We start from the raw sequence: 25,587 nt of genomic DNA, 5'->3' as shown, positions 1-25,587 counted from the left end.
AATCGGTTACAGAATTAATAATATTATTTCTGTATGTCTACAGTCAAAACAGCCGGTTGCATTTTGTAGTAAACAAACCGTGGTCAGGTTCAATCAATCCGTCTCTCTTTCTCAGTTATTTTTTCGCGGTGCGCTTTCTAAAGAGTCGCGACTCGCGTGTTCTTCGGGTTCTCAAATCAAAAGAACCGGACGGACAGTTTGGTGCGGTATCTGTTCGGTAAACGGTCGACTTTTCTCTGTTTTTCTTCTCTTTTATGGTGTCGCCTTCACACCTTCACACCTTCGTACGAATCGATGATTTTTTGTGAAATGTGATGTGATGTGTTGTTTTAATTAAAATTGTCGCGTGATTTTGTGGATTTTTAAAGGAATATATATTTATTTATTTATAAACTAAAGGTAAATATTATTTAAATTTTATGATTTGTGTTTATTCATAATAATGGTCAATTGAATTGTAAAATTGTTGACATTCATTGAACGTAAGAAACGATTGAGCAGAGAGAAGAGAAAAGAAGGAAACAGTTTCGTTTGAATTAAATTTGAAAGAGGAAACAGACGATTGTGAATGGAGGAAAACGAAAAACGTGCTCGTTAATTGACCGATTTAATTAGAAATTACGTGTTTGGTTTGGAAACATGCAAAGGAAACGACGACGCATTCGCGTTTATGCTTTTTAGAGAAGAAGAAAAATGTGTGATTTTTAGTTGGAAAGTGGAGCGAACTTGTTCAATCTAAACAAATCCATTCGAATTATGCGTGACTTTTGTCGCTAAATAAACGTGGTTGTGTAACAAGGAACCGACCGACCGACCGACCGACCGACCGACAGGTAATGTTACAACAATAGTTTGTTGCAACGCGAATTATGATGAATGTCCGTTCGAAGCAGGAAAACGATCGCGTAATTGCGGTTTCACTTTTCAACAGTTCAACTATTCAACTAAACGTGCATTGATTCATCCTCTTCATTTTCGTGTAAAGGTCCGATGTTTGAGTCTTCAAAACCGGTCGCGAATTTGATTCTCGGTCTCTTGACCCAATTCACGCATTTACCGTTCCTTAGTTACCATCTTAATTATAACGCAATTCATCATTACCGAAATTTACTATTTTCCTTCCTTTTTTCACTCGTTTTGCCGGTTTACAACTTTACAACGTTCTTCGACGATTACACAATCGCGCCTTCAAATTGCTCTACATTTCACGTAACACTCTTTGTTTATATAATTTCAATTGGAATTTTACACTTTTTACACAAAATCTGTGTAACGCTCATGGATGGATGGATGGATGGACAAGTCGAGTGTTGTTATTTGTTAATTTAATTATTGCCTGTCGTTGCAATGGTGGTGTTAATCGGAAAGTAACGGTTACTGTAATGGTCACAATGAAAACATGTAAATTTGACAATTTGGGTGGATCGGAAAGAAAAAGAAAAAGAAGAAGAAGAAGAAGAAGAAGAAGAAGGAAGAAGGAATTAATCAGCTGAAGAGAAGGAGGTCAAGTGCAGAACACCGGGCCACCAAATAACCCGGGGCTAAACGTACGACTAACGACCAGCCTCTTCCATTTCTCTTTTTCCGCATCTTAACACGATTTTACATAACCCGATTCCATAACTCGTTTCCTCACACAAATATTTTGTTTTTTATCCAAAATATGCTTTCGCATTTTGGAAATGTTATTTTACTCTGCTGCTCTTAAATGTTATTTTATGATTTAGAAAGAGAAACAAACGCGATTGCGATAATAATAGAAACGAAGACGAAATGAGTGAAGGAATCAATCAAAACAGGTTTAAAAGAGAGTCAGAAATGTTGGTAACCTGTAACACATACCTAGTTATTACGTGAGAGATGAGATGAGATGCGATGCGATGCGATGCGATGTCCAATTCAATTTGACTCGTTTATTGCCTTTCTAAAATGCCATTAGTCCAACTTTATTTATTTTGTTTATTTGCGTTTATTTATTTGTTGTCTTTCTTGAAATGGGACATTTATATTTTTATATAATTTAATTCGAACACATAACTATAAATTTGTATGCAGCAAATTAATATAGACATTCTATGTTGGATATGTTTCTAGTTTGAAGATCGTCGCAACAATGAGGGACAGAGACATAAAACTGTGGTCGGTCGGGGCGGGAAGATTTTTGAGTCATTCGGAAGATTTGGATGGAGGTCTTCATTCGCTTTCGATCCAAAGATTGGACGCCCTCATTTATACGAACGGTAAGTGATTGTTCACTACAGAAATCTGTAATGGCGATCGTTGTAGTTGTCACGAACGGTTATGGATGGTTCTGTGCTCTGCGCAGTTGTTTAAAATTAACATATATTTGTATTAATTTTGAGTATGTTGGTCATCATTATTACAAATTTACAAATGAGTAAATTCTATATATAAATTGCTATTTATGTGTTTGTTAATTGCTATTTAAATGTTAACATTTAATGTTTTGAATGGAGTTTAAATAGAAAAGAATTTGTGGTAATGAAAAAGAGGGATAGATAAAAGATGCGGAAATTAGGGATGCACCGGCGTATAAATATTTGGGAAGGAGGCACTTGGCGAAATTGAATGCGGCAATTATGAGAGAGTCCTTCATCTCCATGCGGGAGAAACGAGTGGGAAAGGGAGGACGGAGAAGCGACCCTAATAATACGTGTGCGGGTCCGATATTGATGTAAACCGTTTATCTCCCAAGTGAAGTGGGAAAATGGAAAACCGAATCTCTGTTTCCGCTTCTGTTACTCATTCTCAGCGAATGACGATGGTTTATGTGTTTTTTTTTTATTTTATTTTTTCGATGGGACATGTAAAGAGGGTAAACAATAACGGGGCTTAATAATTGGATCGATGGTCTAAAAATATCCGGTGCGATTCGGTGGCAAGATAGTTGGGAAAGAGCAGGAGTAACGTCGCAGGTCGAAACGCCGTCCAGTCACGGAAAGTTATCGGGGTCATCCCGTGTCTGTTAACACTTGACGGAATCGACGAATTCTTACAAACAACCCGATCAATTAGGGAGAACAATGTCTGTGCGGTGTCCCTTAATTGAATTAACAACGGAGATCTATCTGGAGGAATTGCGGATCACTTGAAACGCACAAATGGACCCATTGTTTGACCTGCTGACCCATTCACTCTCTCATCATCATCATCATCATCATCAGTAACGATAATTGTTTCCCGATCTAATTTTGGAGCATTGTCTCCGTCCGTCTCCGTCCGTCGTCGTCACATGATTCGACTCCCGAAACAGTTTTTAATCGTCGCGTGCCCAAATTGTGGATCGTGCGTGTTTTCAACAATTATTCTTATTATCATTAACACGAAAACTATTTTTGGTGCACGATTTAATGTTCTCGTTCTCGTGGCAAACCGTGTCGAATTTGGCCGATTAACTGATAACCATTTTCGACACAATAAAAAAAGAAATAAATTAACTAAGCGTCATTGGCATCGGCCGATTTTTGGCGCATCACCGTCGAAACGAAGTGTTCGCCTTTGTCGACCTTGTGTGCGAAAATGTATCGTATCGTATCGATCTAGCGCAGCCTTGGCTCGATGAATACTCTTCGACGTCGCTTTAATTTCTGCTGCGTCGTCGGAACATTCGCAACGGCCGTTCCGCCAATTCGTGTCGCACGTTCGAGGTGCAGTGTTGAAAAATGGTGGAGTCGCCGGTATAGTCAGAATTATAATAATAGCGAATCAGTTCGGTGGTTGATAGTTGGTCGGGTGGTTTGCGTTCCCTTTAAAATAGTTGGGGGCAATTAAAACGGTTGCAGGTCTGCCAACTATCGATCCGCGTCGAACGTTTACATGTCGTGTGCATCAATTCTTTCTATGTCTGTGTCTGTGTCTTTTTTGCGTCTCGGCTCTTTGCCACGTTCTTTTTAAGACTAAACCGTTCTTTGACGATAAGAAAGGAACAAATTATTAAATTATTTTCTTTAAATATTGAAAGTCATTGACAAATTTCAAGTTTTATTCACATTTAATTACATTTATCGAACATTGGAAAGATTTCGAATGTAATTGGGATGACAATCAAAGTTTGCAGTTTAAATGATCCGTTTAGAGAGGATTGAAAAAAGGGAATTTGGGGAATTGTTTTGATCGTTCGGTTAAGACGTGATCCCGTTCGAAGATTGCGTTTTATCTGCACTCGAAAGCTGAATTACTCATTTGTTTCTGTACGTGATCAAAATTCTATTCCATTTCATCTATGCAGTGGATGGTTACTATTTTATTTGCTTTATCCCGACCGTAACAATAAAAATGTGTCATTAATTATTAACGTTATTTTAACGACCGCATCAAATTATTATATGCAATTTTAGAGTTTCCCCGTTTAATGTCGTAATAATAATAATAATAATAATAATAATATTCAGTTTAGTGCTGAATATACGGAGGTTGGTTTATAAATATTTAAAGGATGATTCGTGTGTTTTCAGGAAAGAAAGCAAACGTGGAGGAGGATGATTCGATTGAGGATTCGTTGATTGTAGTAAGTAATTGAAAAGAAAAAAGCGTGAAGTGAAATTAATGCGGCGACGACAGCTTCGAAGCTGCTAATCCGAAATTGATTCGGGCTGAGCGACTTATGTTGTAAAAAAGTCTCTCACGTTCACAATCAATTTTATTAGAGTGTCAAAAAGAAAACAATATGTGTTTCTTTTCTCTCCTTTCTCCTCATCTCGTCTCCCGCAAACTTCCACACAAATTCAGGTTTTTTAAACTTCATTCTTACTTCGACGTCCGTCGAACGTTTAATTAAAATATTTAATTCATAGATCGAAATAGACAAGAGGAGAGACGAGAAAGAGAAGGAGAGGAGAGAAGAGAAGAGAAGAGAAGAGAGAGGTTAGTGTATGTAGTGGGCAGAATGTTTAGTGTAAACAAAGAGAAAAAGTGCGCAAAAAAATGGGCGAAGAGAACGGTTAAAAACGGAAGACGCAGCGCAGTGCGATTGTTCCCTTTCCACACACAGAAAACACTTGTAATAATAATTTATTATTAAGCCGGGTCGGCTCGGAAATAAGTATCACCAGTTGCGAACACTCGTTTCGTCGCGACGCGTCGCTCGTTCAACCGACTGACTGACGCACGCCGACCGTGCTTTTCCTTCCTTCCTTCCTTTCCTTCCTTTCCTTCTGTTTTTCTTGCGACTTTGTAGTTCTGGTGCAGTGCCCAAAATGGATGTGAAGTGTTTGGTGTCGTCGTTGTCGTCGTTGGCGTCGTCCAGTATTCGATGTTCAGTGTAGGAAGAGGAGAAGAAGAGCGGCGGTGTGTAAGCATCATCATTTTAAGCCGGTTTGTTGTACGACCATTGGGAGGGAAGAGGAGTTCGGGACCGGGATCGGATCCGACACCTGTTGACTCGAATTCCTGCAGGACTGACGTCCGTTTTATCACTTCTCGTTTGTACAGTGCGTTTTCTCGATCTTATCGGATTCTCTTTTATTTATTAACAACTGAGCGAAATTGATTAACTTTTTTCTCGTCGAATCGTCGTATCGACGCATTTTGACATTTAACGGGAACAAATTCACTTCTCAGAATCGGCAAGAGTCACTCAATTATCAGTTTATCGATTTATCTGTAATTACATAAAATATTTCGCTTATCTGCGATAAATGGACTTGTTTAAATCAAAACAATTAGTCGTGGATTTTTTTAACGTCCTTGACCATATTGTTGTTGGTTACATTAAATAGTGTTGGAACAGGAAGGCATTCTTCATAAACAACTATTTAACTTTCTAGTTGCTTTAATTGATCAACATATTTTCATTGTTTCAAATTAACACTACACTTAATTAATCCGTCGTCGAGACAATCGAATCTTTCTGCTGTTTTCCGACTTTTTGAATCTTTTCTCTATTCATTGTTAATTTAATTAATTTGATTACTTATTTTGTTTAACAAAAAGATCAATTAATCTGTATCTCGTAAATTGGAAAAGTCATTTTCAGATGATAACATGATAAGAAAGAGGCAAATGAAAATATTTGTCGCATTTAAATGAAATTATGACATGGGATATGTAACAGAAGGAATCCGAAGCGACATTTCACTTTTTTATTGTGACTTTCTCCGGTACAATTCGTCAGTTTCAAAAGCGGTTCAGATAAAAATGCGACGACGGTGACCTTCGCGATTATCTATTGATAAGATTGTTTGGTTTTCGAGGCAATTAATCAGAGAAGAGGTGAACGAGGTAATGAGAGAAGGAGAGAGAGAGAGAGTCCTTATTTTTGGAGCGCGTCTAATTTAAACCGCGACAAATCGTGTTATCGTGTTAAATCGCGTTTTGGTCGATACTAATTTTGCAATTCGCATCAGCCAATTCAATTCAATTCAATCCGTTTAACGCGTGGGCGATCAATTCAACCTCTCAATGATAATGATGATGATGATAATGTTGCATTTGGAAACGAAACTAAAACAATTTCGATTAAACGTCGGAGAAAGTGTTATACAATTTGTACACACACACACACACACGTTTGTGTTTGTTCTAACGTCAAAAACTGATTTACATTGTTGAACTTTACTTCGAAACTTTTGTTTTATCTCTCGTATCTCGACACACACTAAGCATAAACATAATAAAAAACAAAATTCCAATGTGGTATTATAGTACAACGAGCCGGTCTTTAAATATTACACCATCCCCTTCCGCGAACCAACCGTTGAAACTATCGATTTGTAACAGAACAAGATGGTCCCTGAGGAATATGAGGATGCGAGTGAAGAAGCAAACATGAAAATTTCACACGAAAATGCGAAGGGCTGCGAAACGGAGTCGCCATCCGACTTCATTAGAAGCATGTTGTGGCAAATCGTGAACGACGCCGTCGAGAGCAGTTCGGAAGTGAAGAGACGCAACTCTGTGATGGACCAGATCGAAGTCGACAAACGAAAAACGCACAGAGAGACGAGTCTGTTCGGCGATGACGCGGTGTGCGAAGTGTTCAATCCGAGGATACATCGCAGGACAGTCAGTGAATGCGTCGCCGATGAGGGCGACAAACAGCCCTTCAAGAGTTCCTCGAACGTTCTCGGCAAGAAAATCAAAGAGGCCAACAGGAAGAAAAAGTTCTCGTTGACCACGTTCCTGGGGAAGAAAGCAGCGAAGGACGTGGACAACAGCCATTCGGAGACGTACGACAGATTCGAGTCGTTACCGCCGTCCGAACACAAACTGAAAAAGTCCGTGTCTGCTTTGGAACTTACCACCAGGAAGCCGCAGAGGAGCAACTCCTTCATTAAAAAAGTGTTGAATTTGGGCGAAGAGTCGACCAACTTCCTGAAACGGTCGTTGAGCGTTCGAGACGTGACCAAGAAAAAGGAGTCGAGCAGAAAGACGTCCGAATCGGGCGATCAAAAGTGGAAACAGTCGCTGCAATCTTTGGTGGAGATGGACGTGAGCATCAGCTACAACGACCTCAGTTTCATCAACTACAATCCGCTGAACGACATCAGCTACGAGAACGAAGACCGAACCGAAGATGACGATCGGACGATGACGACGCAAAAGTTTGAGAGGTTCGAGGAAAACAACAAATTCATCGGACGCACACAAAGCATGTATGTCAAAGTAAGTTTTATATAAATAATGTTGATTTCGAGTCGATTGTGCCGCTGCCAAAAATTTCAAGATCGATTCATTCCACTGCTAAAATATACACTAAAAATAAATTAGATTATGTCATTTGTTCATTTTTTTTGCCAAACTCTCAATTCTGTGTTTGACTTGTTTCATTATTTCAAACCCGTTCCTTAATCCTCTCCTTAATTTTATTTGTAAATTTGTTATTTTCAATTTAAGTCCACATAAATTGTAGATCTTTAAACTAGGTTAGATAAAATCTAATTAATTATTTATATTGTATTAAATATTTTATTTTAATATAAATCAATCAAATTAATGAAATATAATATTTTATTGAAGAACAATAATTTGAGCATCTTGTTCTTCTTTAATTGTGCAATATTTTTAAAATTAATGTACAACTTTAATTAAAGATGATAATTAGAAAAAATACTCAAATTGTTTTGTTGTTTGTTGTTTAGTTTCATAGAAACATTAAAAATATTATATATCTTATATAAATTAGCTCTATTAAATAGAAAAAATAATAATTAGTTATAAAACTATTGACAATATTAAATATTAAAAATTAATACTTTGTACAAATATAAAATTTATTAATTTTTTACGTACAGTTTGATAAATATAGAATATTAAACTAATATTTTTTATCTATTTCTACAATATTTGTTAATTAAACACTTTTGTACAAATTTTATGAAATTTAGCTTTGAAAATTGTATTGATCAAAATAATATATTAATTTTATTTTTCACAAATCATTATTACACTATTTTAATTGTGTTTTAAATGTTAATTCATTTTAAACATTTTATGGTTTAGATGTGGTATTTTTTTACAATTATCTCATAAAATAAATTTATTTAATAATGACCTTTTGACTCGTTTTTTGTCATTAATTTTTCATTTTTTATAACTTGTATAAAAGTATACTAATAATATATTCGAGTAGTTGTAGTTTTGTTGCATGCCCAATAAATATCATTCATTTTCATAAAATAGAAATAATAAAATTTACTCTGTTAAATTATAATATATAAAAGTTACCTATAATAAATTTTATTATTTATTTTATTTATGATTTTTCAATCAACTGAAACTATTAATATATTAAAATTATTCAAAATGTTTTGAATGATTAATTTAAGTAGATTTTAATAAAATGATAGTGTACAGTATATCTTTTGTAGGGTTCGCCCGAATTGCAAAGACCTTCTTACCAACGGATGTTGTCCGCTTCTTCGGGGGATTACCGGTCAGATGTGCTCAGTAAGCAACAGCAACAGCAACAGCTTTTCATTAACGCAACAACAACAACAACGTTTGTCTGTCATTTATCATTTGTTGCAGACTTATCGGAACAGTCGGGTGCGACATCGCTGCCGACGTTGTGTCACTTGAACATCCAAGAAAAGGAGACGCTTTCCAGTCAGGATCCCACTCAGACGACTCAGCGACTGTTGTGAGTAGTAAAGGCAAATGAACGAAAGGCGCAATCAACCAATATCGCGCCATATTCCCTTTCTCACCCCGTGCAGATTTTAATTATCGGCCGGGACGCCTTTTATTGGATCCTCTCTTTGTTTCCCGCTCGTTCCCTGTTCGTTCAACGAGAGTCGCTCTTTTTCAAAACGCACAATTCAGATATTTCCTCTCGCTTCGATTGGCCCTTTAGAAAACATATTCGAAACGATTTGAAATTGATCGCGTCCAGTTGACGATAATTACGTCGTCTCGTTGATGACCTGTGCCATCAATATTTTAACGAAATAAATCAAATGGTGCACCGAGTGTGCAATTCGTTCGTAATTGAAAACTCTTTGATCTACTGTCGTTCAAACATGTTAAAAAATTGTACAACTGAATTTCGTCAATTTATTATTTGTTTCTCAAATTAACCGCAGTTAAGAGAAGAGCGTACGTACGTACGTTAATTAAAACATAAAGCGTATAATGGTAATTCGTCTGCGGAGCGGGAACGATCAGTTTCGACGCGTCGAACGACACGAAACATTACTTTGGCGAAATCCGGATCGGTTTCCACTTTTGATGAATATGGATATGACGGTAAAACTCGTGGGAACCCGAACCGCGATTATTTTCACGGTGTTGTTGCTCCCGCTGCTTTTCTCCTCTCCTCCCCTTCGCGCCGTTCATTAATCACGGAACTTGTTTTCTTTCAGCCAGAGGAGGAATCAAAGCATCACGTCCGAAGACGGCTGCAGAGGAAGGTCTTCGGGAAGTTTTCGGTCGGCGTCCGGCGGATGTGCGAAACTGAAGAGACAACATGCGACCCGACAAAAGACCAGGGCGTCCTTGAACATCGAGAACCGAAGGACACAACATGTGGACCAACAATCCGGATCCACGGTAAGTGCACTTTAATTAATAACTAATCCGAATCTCGTAAATTCGGTGAGTTCGCGTTCCGTTTCCGACGGCAAGTTTGCCAACAAACACCCGAAACTTGTTCCAACTAGCGAGAGAGGTCAATTCAAATGTTATAGACGAATCGAACAATTGAATGCCTCGTGCGTTTCACTAAAAAGGACGAACAAAAGGTTTTATTATTTGCCGAGGTATTTTGTCAATTAATCGGATTCCCGTCATTTACTGCTCCTTCCCTTAATTTCCTGCTGCTGCTGCTGCTGCTGCTGCCACGCTGAAAAGGTATTACCCACATTTGCTTCGGAAATTATTCACGTGCATAAATCAGAGATGAGTTCATTTTTTAGAGTGTTGTGTAACGGAATCATTCGCAGATCAGAGAGAGTGAGAGCGACACACGCGACGGAATCGACCGAAATCACTCGATCGATTCTTGATTTGCGTCCGTCCGAATGTTCACTCACTATTTCATTTGTGTCCAATTTCCCCAGAGAGGAAAAATCCGAACTAATGCCAAACGGATTGTTCATTGACACGTTTACATTTCCAACGCGATAAAAGTCGTTTCAATTATCAATCACCACAACTGATTATTATATTAAACTTGTATAACAATTGAATGTAGAAAAAATGAAGAAAAGAAAAGCAATGGAAAGAAAGAAAGAAAGAAAGAAAGAAAGAAAGAGGTGATGTAGAGGATGTAGAGAGGGTGGATGGTGTGGCGGCGTCGCGGCGCCTCGTCTCCCGCTCCAGTCTCGCACCGACCGCCGTTCGAATCGCACCGTCCCCGTTCCGAGACTTGAATCGCCGTCGGACGCACACGCGAACATCGAAATTCCCTTTTTTACACCGTTTTCATTTCGGAATACGTTCGTTTGTTGAGTGTGTCGGATTTCGCATTTTCATTTCCATTTGTGTTTGTTGCGAGAGTGTTTTATGTAAGCGATTTTCAATGTCTTTGTTATTTTTGTTGTTGTTGTTGTTGTTGTTGTTACCGTTGTTATTGGTCTTGTTTTGTTGTTGTGTTTTGATGACGATTTGGTTGGGTGATTGGATTGATGATGAGTAAAACACCGGCGCATCCGCCAAAATCTCTTCCGTGTTCAATTAATTGAACAACCAACTCGTAACAACATTTCGAGTCGAGTTGAACGACGAATGCAAAAGAATCGATCGGTTTGAAAATAGCTGTACAACACACACACACACACAGTTTAGATAGAATTAAATTGTGGAATCGCGAACGAACGTCGTAATTAATAAACCATTGAAATTGACCGCGATCAATTTGTCGTCGGCGTCGCGACGCTTAGATGCACCTAATGAAATTCGCACGAGATGCACAAAGACCTTAATTACAATGTTGTCGACACCACTGCACATTTGCTCTTCAATTACCGTCACTTAATAATAATAACAATTCTCCCCATCTCTTAAAACGAACGAATAAAAATCATTAACGAACCGAAAAGAGAGAGAGAGAGAGAGAGAGAGAGAGAGAGAGGAAAGAAAAGTGAAAAGTTTTTTGTGTTCGAGTATGATTAATAGTGCGGAGTGTGAAAAGTATCGATTTAATTTAGATCGGTATGAATGCAACACACGGTTCATTAATCCCGAATGGCGAAAAAATGTCCAGAAACGAGTCGTTTGGTATTTTGTTGCACGACGGACGGTTCGTCATTTTCCATGACATTTTCTCCTAAAGAATTATCGATTACTGCCAATATTACAATTTTCCTGCCTCTGTTGCACATTTTGTTGTCAAATCTGCACACACATTTTATTTATTCTGCCGCACAAATGCTGTTTTCCACTTAGAGAGGACTCCTCTTTACTTTCAAATATTCAACATTGATCAATACAAACAAATAAATCTTTCAATTTTTAACAAAATAATTATAATAATTCATTTATTCTCTATACATAATTTATTGATTCAGATTTTAGAGGTTGCTAAAGAGTTTGTTCAATAAAACTAAAGATCGATTTCCCTCTTTTCAAATTTGGGCTGAGATGATTTATTTACGTTGATCCATTATCAGTGCAGGAGGAATCTCTTAATAATGTAACAGAAAAGTAATTTTCAGTTGATCGATTCCTCTCGAGGTCTCCAATTTAGTTTTTAATATAGAAAAATCTGTTTCGAAACGGACAGAATAAAAGGGGGGTGAAGTGATACGTAATAATATCGGACCGTAATGAACAGGACTCCGGAGGATAATAAGCTTTCGGTGGAAGGGACACATTATATGAATAATTTAAAAGCGAAACTTCCAAACAATATAACCGTTGTCGAACGATGCTCCGGAGTTTAATAAACGTGCCAAAATTCCCTTTCGTTGTCCACTTTTTACTCGTACTACGAATGACGACACATACAATCCTCTGTCGCAAGTGAAACCGCTTTGCGACCGAGATTTGATCAATTAAGTTGGAGCGAGATTAATTTTTAATTTTGCTCGAGAGAGAGAGAGAGAGAGAAAGAGACTCGAAGGAGTTTTCAAATTAATTCCTCTGGAAATTAAATTGAAAAGGTGTCGCCACACCTGTCTGTCTACCTTTACCTACGCTTTCATATTTATCAGAGTGAGGCTCAAATTAAAAACACCAAACAGAGAAACAGAATCAATTTTTTCAGTAGATTAACGCAACGATCTCGAATATGTGTATACTCGGTGTGGCATGAATTCCATTTATGTTAATATTGTCACAACTTGACGCACGTTTGGCAAATGGCTGAAGATTTGAGGAGCACCAATGCTTTTGGAGTAGACTACGTTTTTTGCAGTCCATACGTAAAGTTGGACCTAGAAACGTCGTATCAAAGACAGAGGAATTAATTTAACTGATTTATCGTTTTGTACGTCGACAAATTCGTGAAATGTTTTCTGCTTACTACGAATTTACGAATTTACCAATTTACCAATTCCTCTGTCTGTTCAGCCAAATATTAATGGTTTCGCAACAATTTTAATTAAATTTCTGATGATCGTTTTGTAACAATCATAAATGGCGCACTTTGCATTATTTGATTTTCGTTTTTTCAACCATTCCATTTCACTTCCGATGATTTTGTTATGAACGTCAAATGTGACAAAATTGAAAATTGAAAGTTGTTCAAAAGACAGAGGAAAGAGAGAGAGAGAGAGAGAGAGAGAGAGAGAGAGAGAGGAAAAAGAGAGGAGACCTTTGATAATTAAACCGCATTCATTGAGTACACATTAACAAAGCGGATCGCACCCGTTTAATTAACCCGTTTCATCGCACGACTCGATCAAATTGTTACATTGAACTGTTAATCATCTTTCACGCGCGTTAAACAACCTTAATTAATTATCAAAAACTAAATTGCTCTAACGAATTCTAAAGTTTACAATTTACAATGTGGAGGAGTCTCTCATAAAACTATTGAATCCGGCGCATCCGCCAATCCCAACCAAAAAGTTGAAACACAATGAATCAGTCACAACCGACAACAATCGACAACAATCGACAACAGCCGACAACAAACAAACAACTTTCCAGTTTGAATTCGAATCATCGAGTCGAAAAGCACCAATGCGTTTAGAGTACGTAAGTCGAGTCGTAACCGGACAAAGGTAGAGAGGTACCTCGGTACCGTGTTCAACATAGTGAGGCTCTTCAACGGGCTCGACGGCCCCAAAATCGAGAGGGCGGAGGCGCAGGAGCAGCCGCCCCACCAAGAGTGGCGCCGGTTCGTCGGCTCGATCCGCCGTCGCGTCCAGAGACATGCTTCCGACGCCAGGGCGGAAAAGGCGGCCGCCCCACAGGCGCAAGCGGCGCCCAAGCAGAGCCTTTCCAGAAAGAATTCCCTGACGAGTGTAGAGACGTCCGTCGGAGCGGACGAGCGTAGCGTTAACTTAGATAAAGGTGTTCGAAAGAGTGAGTCGTCGTCGTCTAAGAAAGAGGGCGGCAGAGGCGGCGGCGGCGACGTTAGACTTAGGCCGAGCATTAGTTTCACTAGGATTAGGAGTAGCCACACTAAGTGTAAGGAGGTCAAGCAGGACGACTTCCTCAAGGCCACCATGAGAATCTTTTTGGTCGTTTCTCCGCCGGTCGGCAAAATACAGGTAAAGTGCAACAACAGACACACAGACAGACAGCAACAACAACTCTATTTCTATTTTTAACCGTGAACTTTCGCGTTGACATTTTGCACGAAACGCCCCAATGCGTCCCCTTTCCACAACCCCCCACCCCATTTGTCCTTTTTATTGCAATATTTACACTTTTTTCATTAACTAAGTAATCTTTGGAGAAATAGAAAAACACTTTTTATTAAACGTGATTTAAAATTCAATTCAAATTCCGAATTAATTGATGCATTTAAAGAAAGGGTCAAAAATTAGATAAGACCCTTTCATTAAGGTTTATTTGCAGCACGAATGAAAAATTATTGAATGAATTTTTCACAAACAACAGCTTTACTTGTATAACGCAGAAGAACGAAAACAATTATTAAATTTATTATTCATCAGCTATAATTAATTTTTGTCAGCGGTTCATTAATTATCTGAACGAGTATTACAGACGATAAATTTAAAAGTTGCATTGTTTTCCTACACCGATTAATCACTTAATTGCCGCTTACCTAAATCTTTTTACAAAATACAATGCATCGTCTTTTAAATGGTCTCCCTTTAAGTGTTTAATGATTTCTTTTCAAACAACACTAAAAGAAGTGTCGAAGTAAAGTCGTAATTAAACAGCTATGTAGCTGTCAAAATATCTCCAATTAATTTATCAACAGGTATCAAATTATGTTTAATTATGCTCTGTTCGAAAAACACAGAAAATATGGGGAATATGAAAATCGAGAGAGATTAGAATATAAAACATAAAATGTGTAAAGTTGAGTTTGTTTTAAATTGAAAATAACGTTACAACTTCCGTATGATTCTGGTTGGAAATGTCAGTGAATAAGATAAAAGTAAACATTTTTCAACATCTTCGGCGTTTCCAATCTTATTGTGAACGATAAGAAAAAGGAGAAATGTTAATTTAATAGAAAACCGATACATACGAACCACATTTCCTTTCCCCGATAACTTCTTTATCTTTGACTCTCTTTGCATTCATTCATTTTATTTGAAAGTTTCAAGAGAAACAATTTCGATTTTCAATAATCGGGGCTCGGCGGTCAGAGGAAAGGGTTCTCTTCCCCGCACCGCACACACATATAAATCTTCGCCCCCCACATTGTTTACTTCCAAACAAGTCGTAATGCGATTTTCCTCCCCCCTTTCCACCCGGAAAAGTCCATTAATCGATCCGAAAACAGGTTGGACAATTTAAACGGAGCCGAGATTTACTGCCGTTTAATAACACACAAAGTGGACGTTCCTTTCCTTAAACTCTTCACCTTTACGATCCAACATCTAATTAACCGGTATCAACAATCATCGAAATGAAAAAAATTGCCAACGACCGATTTAAAGATCAATGGATCCTGATTAATTGATTCAGTCAGTGAATAATCGCGTGTCGAAGCGTGATGGTGTAAATAAACAGAGTCCAAGTTTCGCAGTGCCCGAATATCGATCCTCCTTCGCTGTAACCGTAACCGTAACCGAAACCGAAACGTCTGTCGCGTTTGGCGCCTCCTTTTCAACGTATCGACCCTCGGGGGAGTATTTTCGCTGATCATTTCTAATCGTTAGATGAGGAAATCATCAGCAACAATCGAAAGCGGGTTTGTGATTGATTTCCAATTAGTTGTCTGGATTATCCTGGTTCTCTTTTTCGGCCCAAAAAAGGGATCAAATGAGTTGAATGAAAAGGCTCAAAGGACGCATTTGCATAATCCGGAGCAACGTTAATTGAATTTTCCAATAAACTACTCATACTTGAAGCCAAAGTTGATCCAGTCGAAGGTCAAGAAGTGCTTTCCGAACTAATCAAGAATGGGGCAGAAGAGAGGCAGAGACGGCAGAGACGGCAATTAACAAAACAAATGGAAAAGTCGAAATAAAAGCAATTATATTTTCGTAATTATGCGAAACCGAAACAGTTAGGTCGGTTTCAGATTTCACTTAACTTGGATTTAGGAGTGAAATGAATTTAAGAAGAGTTTCAAACTTGACTTGAATAATTATCGAAGTAATGATGATGGCACAATAAAAAGAAAACATTCGAACGACGTCAACGAACGTTAATCAAATGAGAAAGGTTTCTTAATCACGACTTTCAAAGGATTCATTCCTCCATGATAAATGTCTCTGCTCGATTGGAGTGGGATTAAATTTAAACGGGTACGGTATGGTTTTAATTTCATAAATGTGCATATTCCAATTGTGTTTTCTGTCACATGTTAAATTTTACGTGTACATTCGCGTTGACGTGTGTGACTTTAACCAGTCACTCTTTCAACATTCAAACTGAAATGTTTTAATAGCAACGTTGACCCACAAAATGCTCCTTTATTCAGGTGAATAAAATTTCATGAAAATATTTTTAATAACCGCATAGAGAAGTTTAGATATTTACGACCGTTTCGGGAGGAGAGTAAAACACACATAAAACGTGTGTGTGTGTGTGTGTGTGCGACCGCAAAAGGCACTTACCGTCTCAATAAATAACGCACCGCCCCCACATATTTTTTTATTATCCCTCCTCTCCTCGACCAATATGAATTGTGGCTGCTGATAATAGTTTTACCGCCGCATTATCAGATTATAACAATAATAAGAACTCTTATTTCTGCGCACAAACACGTAAAGAACTGATTCAAATCGGGAATCGGGAATCGGAAATCGATGCGAGGAACAAACGTAAACGGAGAAGCGTCGTGGTTTGCCTAATTGTTTATGCATCAATTCCATCTTACGTCATACATAAAAAGTGAAAGATCCGACTCCGGTTTCTGCGTTGAATTCGTACATATCAAACGACCCCTCCTAAATCACGTATACGTTTCCATGTTTCATTCAGCACATCTGCTCAAGAAGAGGTCGAAATGAATTCCCTTTTTCGCTTGTTGCAGGTTCGCTCCCGATCGCTGAACCACTTGGACACGCTGGAGATGCGACAGAGCGTGGTTCCGACGTCGGAGGGGGCGACGCTGAAGGACTCGCGCTCCGAGCCGGACTGCACGAGGTCCGTCGTGCCGCCGACGTCGCCCCACGACCACAGACCGTCCACGCCGACCAACGAACCCCAAACGCAGCCCGTCAACCGGAGACACATGCTGATTCGGTCGCAGGTAACTTTTGTGTCTGATCAATAAAACAAAGAGCCGCAACCGCGACATAAAACTCACTTTCCACGAGAACGGACACTCCGATTGAGGTTCGATTAATATGAGCAATTTGGAGGTGGATTGATGTCCAACATTTGTCAGACGTACGCTCTCTCTAATCACTTCCCCGACCGAAACTCCAAATTCGGGGACACTCCCGATTGCCCCGACATCAATTAACTGCCGTACACCGCACACACACACCTTCAACCAACAACTCCCACAAACGAATTTTGATTGAATCGAAATAAACTCTCAAAGATTCGACTAATTACTTTTGTTCAAAGTTCACTCATTCATTAAATCTCTCGATCGGCTTTTTGCACCGCCCATCAAATCACTGAATCACACTTTAACCCTTATTTCGTTATCAATTTTGATAATTAAAACGTTCAACATCGCCCCATTAATTTGCATAAAGTAAAAGTAAATTATTTGCCTTTAAACAAACACGTATTAAGTTAACAAACAAATTTATCAAAGTTAAACTATTCTCAAATTCACCGCTTAACTTAAAGATGAAACTCTTGAAAACTTCTTGACCTTGTTCCTCACCCTCTAATAACTTAAACACGTTTCGAATTACTTTTTTAATTTTCCATTTTGTTCTTTCAGTAAAACTGTAATTAATCTAAAATTGTCTTTCATAATATACGTTTATTATTATACTGATAATGTCAACGTATTTCGAATGAATTCTAATCTAACCAAAAAATTAAATAAAACTTACCAAAAACTCGTTCAAAAGCAGCTTCAAAACCTCACAAATCGAACGCACACACACACACACACACACACACGCGTACCGCACTATTTTCAAAGTCAATATAATAAAGTACAACGATATTAAACTGTCTAAAGTCGGAGTGAAAATCGCGGACGCCTTTTAACCGTCATAACTATTCGAAATTCGTTTACCCGCAATACACACGCACCGCATTTGACCACCGTCGACCAATAGAACCACTCGATACACGACCGGTTTTTCTAATTCCCGGAAATAATAATGCTCGTGTGGTCTGTCCTATTTTTTGCCAATTTTAAAACATAAAATCTCACTTGCATGAATTTCAAATATTTCCCTGTCCAAATTATATCGACATAAAGAACTGATTTACCATAAAACTGAACAGCAAACAATAAAATATTTGTGAAATTTCAACACGTTCATACAATAAATTCAATTCATTAAAATAACTGGAAACACTAAAATAAAACAGTGGACATGTTTTGTTCGTCGTCGTAAAAACAGAAATGTAGTTTGTATAAAATTTTCACTGGTACGAATCGAATAATTAAAAACAATATTTGGACTAATTAATGGTAGTTTCGTTTGAATCTTTTGAGAATTTTAAATGCGAAGCGAATTTTTGCTAAAAAATTGTCAGACCTTTTTACTCCTCGTTTTTTGCGTCGTCGAAAAAAAATCCTTTCAAATTGCTCCGTCTCGGTTTTACCTGCATTCATTTTTCTTTCGCCAATTTCTTTCATAAACAAACTAAACTGAACTAAACATTTTTTTAACACTTCGCTCCGCTCCGACGACGGTTCTACGCAACTTTAAGAGTAACTAACTACACTATCGGATACAAAATTGTATTACCACCTCCCCTCCACAAATATAATTTATGCTTCACTTCACTTCACTCATTCAAAACAACTACAACGAAACAAGATAATATCCTTTTTTGTTCTATTGTTATGCTTTATACTTATTTTTTACAAAACAATTTTGAAATAATTCATTTTAAAACATTTGTTTTTGAAAATAGCCTACTTTACTTTTATATAATATCTTTCAAGAGTGTTAAGCAGTAATTAAAATTAAGTTAAATATAATAAATATAATTAATCTCTTATTTGCTAAAATAAAAAAGTATAATATAATTAATAAATTTATTATTATATATCAATTTTTTATTAAAATTCTTATTGTTGAAGAAAAACAGTAATAATAAAACCCCAAATAAATTATTTGTACAAGATACAGCTTATAAATTCCAATATGAATCGGTTTATGTGTGGCAAACACTACAAGCAGTGGAGTAGTAATGCAATTCTATAATCCGCAATAGATCTTCGATAAGTAAATAAATAAAAATATCGTAGCGCATTCACCATTCTGTTAAACAAATAACCATAACTGGCGAACTCACTAATTTATCAAACAACCAAACTAAAAATGGTATATCCACAAATGTATTAAATAACATATTAATACTTTTACTGACGATTGATATTTTTTGTTTACAAAAATCTTATGCTTATTGTTGATATATTTCTATTTACATATTTCAATATAAAATACGAAAAGTTCGTTAAAAAATTTAATAATTTTCTATTCATTGAGATTTGACTGCTTCCGCTGAGAAAAAACTGGCGCATCCACCAATTTATTAAACGATCAACTTAAAACTGGCGCATCCACCAATTCATTAAATTCAATATTGTTACAGAGATCGAGTAGCGAATGTTTCTACGTGACATTCGAAACTGGAGAATCGAATGAAGATTGGCATAACGAATCGCCTTTTCCCGCACAACGAGGATTCACCTTGCAGTAAGTCTACTTCCCCTTAATTGTGGCCTCAACTTAATTGCATCGCTAATATAAATCCTGTCCAAACTACTTTTGCAACGACACTCTCCTACTTTGTCACTGCTTTAATGTTTAAGATTATTATCGGGAAAACTTCTACTCCTTGCTGGATTTGCTGTAGAAATGATAAATAAAAATGATCTGAAAAGACAAATTAATCTCCTCCTCTTTATGTGACTTGATCTCTTCCAGAATCCTTTTTACCATTGACGCATTTTAATCCTCGACAAGTCAATTGTATGTGGCCGGCCTCATCTCATTAAAATTTCTTAACATCACTCGCAACGCTGCTTAATTAATTTGGAGCACCGACTGACTTGAAGCACTTGTTCTTTCCAGGGATCAAATTTCAGGTGTTCACAACATCGATTTCGCAAACAGCGAAGCCCGCTTAATCGACAAGGAGAACAACAAAGAAACAATAATATCGTTCAACGAAGATAGCGCCAACTTACTCGGCAAACACATCAGAATCATACGTAAGTCCGATCCACGACTCCATCAACTGATTCAACATTTTCGTTGCGCCGCTCTTGTTGTTACAGAGAGAGAGTCGACCAATAAAAAAGGGTCGGGGGGTTCGTTTTACGGCAACCACTCGAGAAAGCAATCGGGGGTAAGTAGGATCGATCGATTTAATTCCGATATTCAACGTTAACGCTCATTATCGAACACGTCAAACAGAGTTATCGATTTCGGACGAGCAGCACTGAAGATTCGACGGCGTATTCGTCCCACGACGCGGACATCAGCAAGAAACAAATCAAAACCAGGTTCACCGCCTTTTTCGGAAACCCCAAGGTAAACAATTTATTTCCTATTATAAAACCGTTCACAAAGCAAATTACCCACAGCGTCGTCTTCGTTCAGTCTAATGGCAAACTTATTTTTAAATCAGGATTCCCGCATGGAAGCTCTCGTGGACCAGTTGGACAAGTACACGAAACTGGGAATTCCTTCAAATCAAAACTACAAACAGGGACAGTGCGAATCGATCGACGCTCTCTACAAACTGGAGGACGATTGGAAGGACATCGTCGAATATTCCGGTAAAGCATCCATTCTTTTTCCCCTCTCTTCCTTCGACTACAGCAACAATGTGCACATTTTTAGACCTGAACGAAAAACAGAGGCAGCAACAAACGGTCCTGTGGGAACTGATCACAACGGAAGTGGCCTACATCAAAATGCTGAAGGTCGTAACCGATGTAAGCAAACGGATTGAACACGGTGCGCGGGGCAGGATGTTAATGCTAGTTCGGATTTCAGTTGTTTCTGGCCTGCCTCATCGATCTGCAGTCGAAGAACCTGCTCAAGGAAATCGACACGGCCAAACTGTTTTCGAACATCACGGACATTCTGAACGCGAACGTCATGTTCTGGCGCAACACCCTGTTCCCGCTGGTCCGCACGATGAGGCAGTACAAGAGGCCGCCCTGCATCGAAACCATGGCCGAGGGTTTCTCGCAGATCAAGGACATCTTCCAACCCTATCAGCACTACTGCATCGAGCAGGCCAGATGTCAGCACTACTGCAGGGAGAATCTGAACAACGACTTTTTCGTCACGTACCTCGGATGGTGCGAGAGCCAGAAAGACTGCAATAGGTACGTTCGTTCCCCCTTTTGATTTAATTAACTTTAACTTTCCCATTTTACGATCTTCCCTCGGGCAAACAAAAAATAAAATAACGGGGAATCAAATTTAGTCCCGGGACTTCTACTCGAAATGTTCCGGTTCAGCTTAAATCGATAGATGAACGGTTTGCTTTGCGTTTTCAGATTACGACTAATGGACATATTAGTGCAACCTATGCAAAGACTGACCAAGTACGGTTTACTGCTGAAGGCCGTACTGAAAAACACCGACGAGGACGTGGAACGGGAAGCTTTGTCCGCCATGGTACCAAACACTCCTCCAATATTACACCGTTCGATGCATATTGATGCCATTCTTTCCTTTCCAGATCAAGATGGTCGACGACTTTGTTTATCGAGTCAATTCGAACATCAGAGTTCGACAAGACAGTGAGAGGCTGAAAGGAATCATCGCCAGAATAGAGAGCTACGACATTGTGGTACTTTTTTATTTTTAACCTTTGCCCCCACACAACTAACTACTTTCTTGCATTTCGTACAGGAATCCAAGGACGAAGATATCGACAAACTACTGAAACAGAACAAGACTTTGATGCAATTGGATTTGCGTCGACCGATGATTAATTGTCCTCCAGAGAGGAAGAGACACCTGCTAAGAGAAGGAGATTTGAAACTGAAAGACAACTTGACGTCAAAGGTAAACGGAAGGATAAAAGAGGAACAGAGTGTGTCGAAAAAACCCAATATACCCTCGACATTTAATCTTAATGTTATCAATCAGGGCCGGAGACCGGAGATTATTAAATTCACAAAACATAATAACGACATTCCCGTGTCTGTTTTACGCAGGCAACCATTAACCGAACGAAAATTAGGATCGTAATAAAATGTTGATCCGCTCCGGCCGGAAAATTGCAAATAAACTCGCTCAGAGTGTACGACTTGTATTGGATTGTGTCGACACGAAATGCTACACTTGCACGCGATCGCTTCTGACTTTTCGCGAGCACACGAACGGCTTTGACAGCTTTTTAAGAGATGACTGATTGACAATGATTGCATTATTTTCAGATGGAGGTGCACTGCTTCCTCTTAACCGACATGCTGCTGATCTGCAAACCCTCGACGAAAAAGGGCGGCGCTACGGTGAAAGTTATTCGACAACCTTACTTGGTCGACAGACTGGAAGTTCACAGACTGGAACGCGAAACGCCGAGTTTGTGTGTCGTTTACAAAAACGAATTCGACATGGCTGTGGCTGTTTTCATCTTGCAAAGCAACGATCCCAAAATAATCAAGGTCAGTCAAAATTAAATTACTTTTTTCCCCTTTTTCCTGACATTCGCTCCTCCTTTCCAGTCTTGGAAGGATGGAATTGAAGAAGCAAGGAAATTGTACGCGCAGGCGAAACAGATAAAGCACGCCGGTTCGTTGCTCTATCAGAGTTTCGACGACAACGTTTCCGACGACGCGGAGTACTATCACAGTCAGTACATCATTCCCAAATCGCCTTTGCCCTCTTCGTCCCGTGCGAGCAGAGTCTCCAGTCTTGCACACAGTCACAGGTAACTATGACACAGCTGCCTTTCTCTTCTCATCTCATCAATGTATGTACTGTTTTACAGCGGTTCCGTCGAGATGAACGACCAGTCTTCGATTGGCTCGACCCGAGACGCCTCCCGAGGAGTGTCGGTCGAAAACGACAACCGCACCGCATCCATTTCTTCGGACGAAGGCGTACAACCCCTGCCCCCCGACAAAAGTCCCGTAACCCAACAGAAAGCGTCCTCGTTCAAGAACCGCCTGTTTCCCAAAACCCCAAACACTCTGTCTGTCCAACCGTACGGCAGTTTGGGTCAAAGTCTCCCAAATCTCACGTTGGGATCACCGAACCTGTCGCTAAGTCCACAGAACACGCTCTCGGTGCCGGGCAAGAACGGAGGCGGACATCTGCTGAGTCCCACACACAGAGGAATATCGTATCCGCCACCGTCCCCGACCAGGGGCAACCTGAGACGCAGTCTGGCCATTTCGCAAAACAAAAATCCTCCTCTAATTAAAACGAGACAGGTCAATTCTGCATCGAGTGCGAGTCAATTGGCACCGGCCAGTCTCGACTTCGACGTACCTGTTATCGCAGGTGATTATTCATTTTTTTTTATACTCCATCACCATTCTACGTATTTTTGTTTGGGTTGTGTAAACTATATAGATTTTTTTAATCGAATTCATATGAAATCGATAAAACCGAATTTTGTCACAACCCAATCAAAAATTCACTAAAACATTTTACATTGTCGTCTGTGTCTGATGTGAAATTTTTATGTTCCTCACTGTCCTACCAGAAGAAGACCATTCAGAGCCGTCGTAAACTCACTCTCTCTCTCTCTGTGTTCTAAAGTTGTGTGTGAGTTGACTAATTTCTTGTGTGTCCAAAAGAGTTTTTAGTGCCGTTTTTAGTATGCTTCTCTTTCATTCGAACCGCGTTCTTTGTAGTTGATGCAAACTTGCAATTATTCGAATCGAATGATTTTGTACATAATAAACTGTTTGCTTGCGTATTTTTAGTGATGGGAGTTTGTAAAGGACCCTGATAAACGAGGTACCTACCACCTACGTATTTTAATCCACCACCGATCCACCTCTTTCCAATCCCTTTACCCTAACCAATCTAGACAAACGAGAAAGCTCATTCAGAACGGTGTGTCGTGTGTTCGTTTGCCTAGTACAGTTACAAATAAGCGAAAGCATGCCCTTTTCCGACCTCTCGTCCCGTCCCCTCGTGCATGCATACAACTTTATGTCAACTATACTCACTGACATAAGCAAATGAAACGTACAATATTTCGAAATCAATTCAAAAAGAGCACATAGTTCTTTTTTTAGTTCATAGAGCAATTAGCACACACGGGTCGATAAATCCTTGAATTATTCCAGAATGACTGACTGGATAAATTAAGGTTTTACCACCGAAACTGCTTCAGTTTAACGATTTAACGAATAATTATTCGGCTTTGAAGATAAATTGCAAATATGATCGTGTGTTCGTAACATTTTTCAGCAACCGACGAACCTTTCGAGTCATTTAGTAGAGGTCATCATAGGCAAGCGATGAAGAGGACCTTTCGATATCATACCGCCGGAATCGTCGACGATATCAAGGTTTGGAAGCAAAGTCAATAGATAGATAGATAGATAGCGAGTAATATGTGTGGGTGTGTGTGTGTGTGTGTTGCAGAAAAATGATAGCAGAGACGCGAGCATCCACAAAAGGTTGTCGTGGAACTGCAGCAGTCAGGAGCAGCGACAGCCGAACGAGGACCAGACTTAGCATACAATAATCAATCCCCTTGTGTCTTGTTTAGTGATTTACTATCTAGTTTCCGCCCTGATCGAGCTCCGGGCTTTGTTGGACTCGATCCAGGAACTCTTGTGAATTTCCCTAACAAAATTTATAAAAAATATTGCTGCGCGACAAAGATCTCCTCTTATTAATAGTTTACAATGGGGTGGACCAAAACATTCCCCCGAAAACATTCCGGCGATCAAACGCGCATTGTACCTAATCAAAATAATAATATGAATAATAAGAATAAGAATAAGAAGAAAAAAGAAACAAACATAAAAATTGTGAGGCCTAATTTTTTTACAGAAAAATTAGATAAAATAAAATAATTAATAATAAAAAAAACATTAGGTTAGTTGGTCTAGAAGCTTTAGAGGCGGCGGAGGCGGCGGCGAACGACGAACGACACGCGGCCAATCCGTCGACGGCATTTGTGCACTTGTTTTTTTAGCCGTCGGCCGAGTGACGAGACGAGTCACGTCGTGACGCACACCTAATCAAAACGAACGTTACGCCACGTTCCATTTGTATATTTCAAAGCCCCAAACAAACAAACAAACAAACAACCTTACAAACAGTACAATTTTATATTTTTGGTATAATTTATTTTTTGTTGTTGTTCGAGAATGAATATTTATTTATGATTATACACAAATGTATATTAAACTACGTTATATTTATTGAGAATAAATAATACATTCTTTGCATTGATTTTTTCTTTCCTTCTGCCAAATAAAACACACAACCATTAACGGAAATA

General features: G+C 38.7%; 1 protein-coding gene across 5 annotated transcripts; it reads left to right on the top strand.

Moving 5' to 3' along the window:
• The first annotated feature begins 219 nt into the window (after positions 1 to 219).
• Positions 220 to 25,538, top strand: LOC109603045 (pleckstrin homology domain-containing family G member 5). Of its 5 annotated transcripts, XM_049966219.1 has the most exons (22): positions 220 to 399; positions 2,095 to 2,240; positions 4,476 to 4,528; positions 8,829 to 8,907; positions 8,989 to 9,100; positions 9,822 to 10,008; positions 17,030 to 17,248; positions 19,741 to 19,844; positions 20,223 to 20,362; positions 20,429 to 20,499; positions 20,568 to 20,684; positions 20,782 to 20,932; positions 20,997 to 21,091; positions 21,153 to 21,490; positions 21,665 to 21,785; positions 21,850 to 21,960; positions 22,023 to 22,178; positions 22,553 to 22,780; positions 22,841 to 23,046; positions 23,107 to 23,621; positions 24,543 to 24,643; positions 24,720 to 25,538. In XM_049966219.1, exons 2-22 carry the CDS (start codon positions 2,114 to 2,116, stop codon positions 24,810 to 24,812), a joined length of 3,324 nt encoding a protein of 1,107 aa, XP_049822176.1. In that variant the 5' UTR covers positions 220 to 399; positions 2,095 to 2,113; the 3' UTR covers positions 24,813 to 25,538. The 5 variants fall into 5 exon arrangements, with proteins under 5 accessions (XP_049822176.1, XP_049822177.1, XP_049822174.1 ...); XM_049966220.1 differs by lacking the exons at positions 220 to 399; positions 2,095 to 2,240 and adding an exon at positions 3,643 to 3,698; XM_049966217.1 differs by lacking the exons at positions 220 to 399; positions 2,095 to 2,240; positions 4,476 to 4,528 and adding exons at positions 5,016 to 5,307; positions 6,739 to 7,623.
• The last annotated feature ends 49 nt before the right edge of the window (positions 25,539 to 25,587 follow it).

Source organism: Aethina tumida, chromosome 4, assembly GCF_024364675.1.
Source record: "Aethina tumida isolate Nest 87 chromosome 4, icAetTumi1.1, whole genome shotgun sequence".
Lineage (NCBI taxonomy): Eukaryota > Metazoa > Arthropoda > Insecta > Coleoptera > Nitidulidae > Aethina > Aethina tumida.
Note: the sequence above shows the minus strand (reverse complement) of the source record. Positions and strands in the feature narration are given on the sequence as shown.

What these genes read in the sequence shown, in the direction of transcription:
- LOC109603045 (XM_049966216.1), top strand. Translation starts at nt 5,273, where the DNA reads ATGTTCAGTGTAGGAAGAGGAGAAGAAGAGCGGCGGTGT. An exon ending in TTACCGGTCAGATGTGCTCA is followed by an intron (nt 8,908 to 8,988) that starts GTAAGCAACAGC and finishes CATTTGTTGCAG; the next exon opens with ACTTATCGGAACAGTCGGGT. An exon ending in AGTCTTGCACACAGTCACAG is followed by an intron (nt 23,047 to 23,106) that starts GTAACTATGACA and finishes ACTGTTTTACAG; the next exon opens with CGGTTCCGTCGAGATGAACG.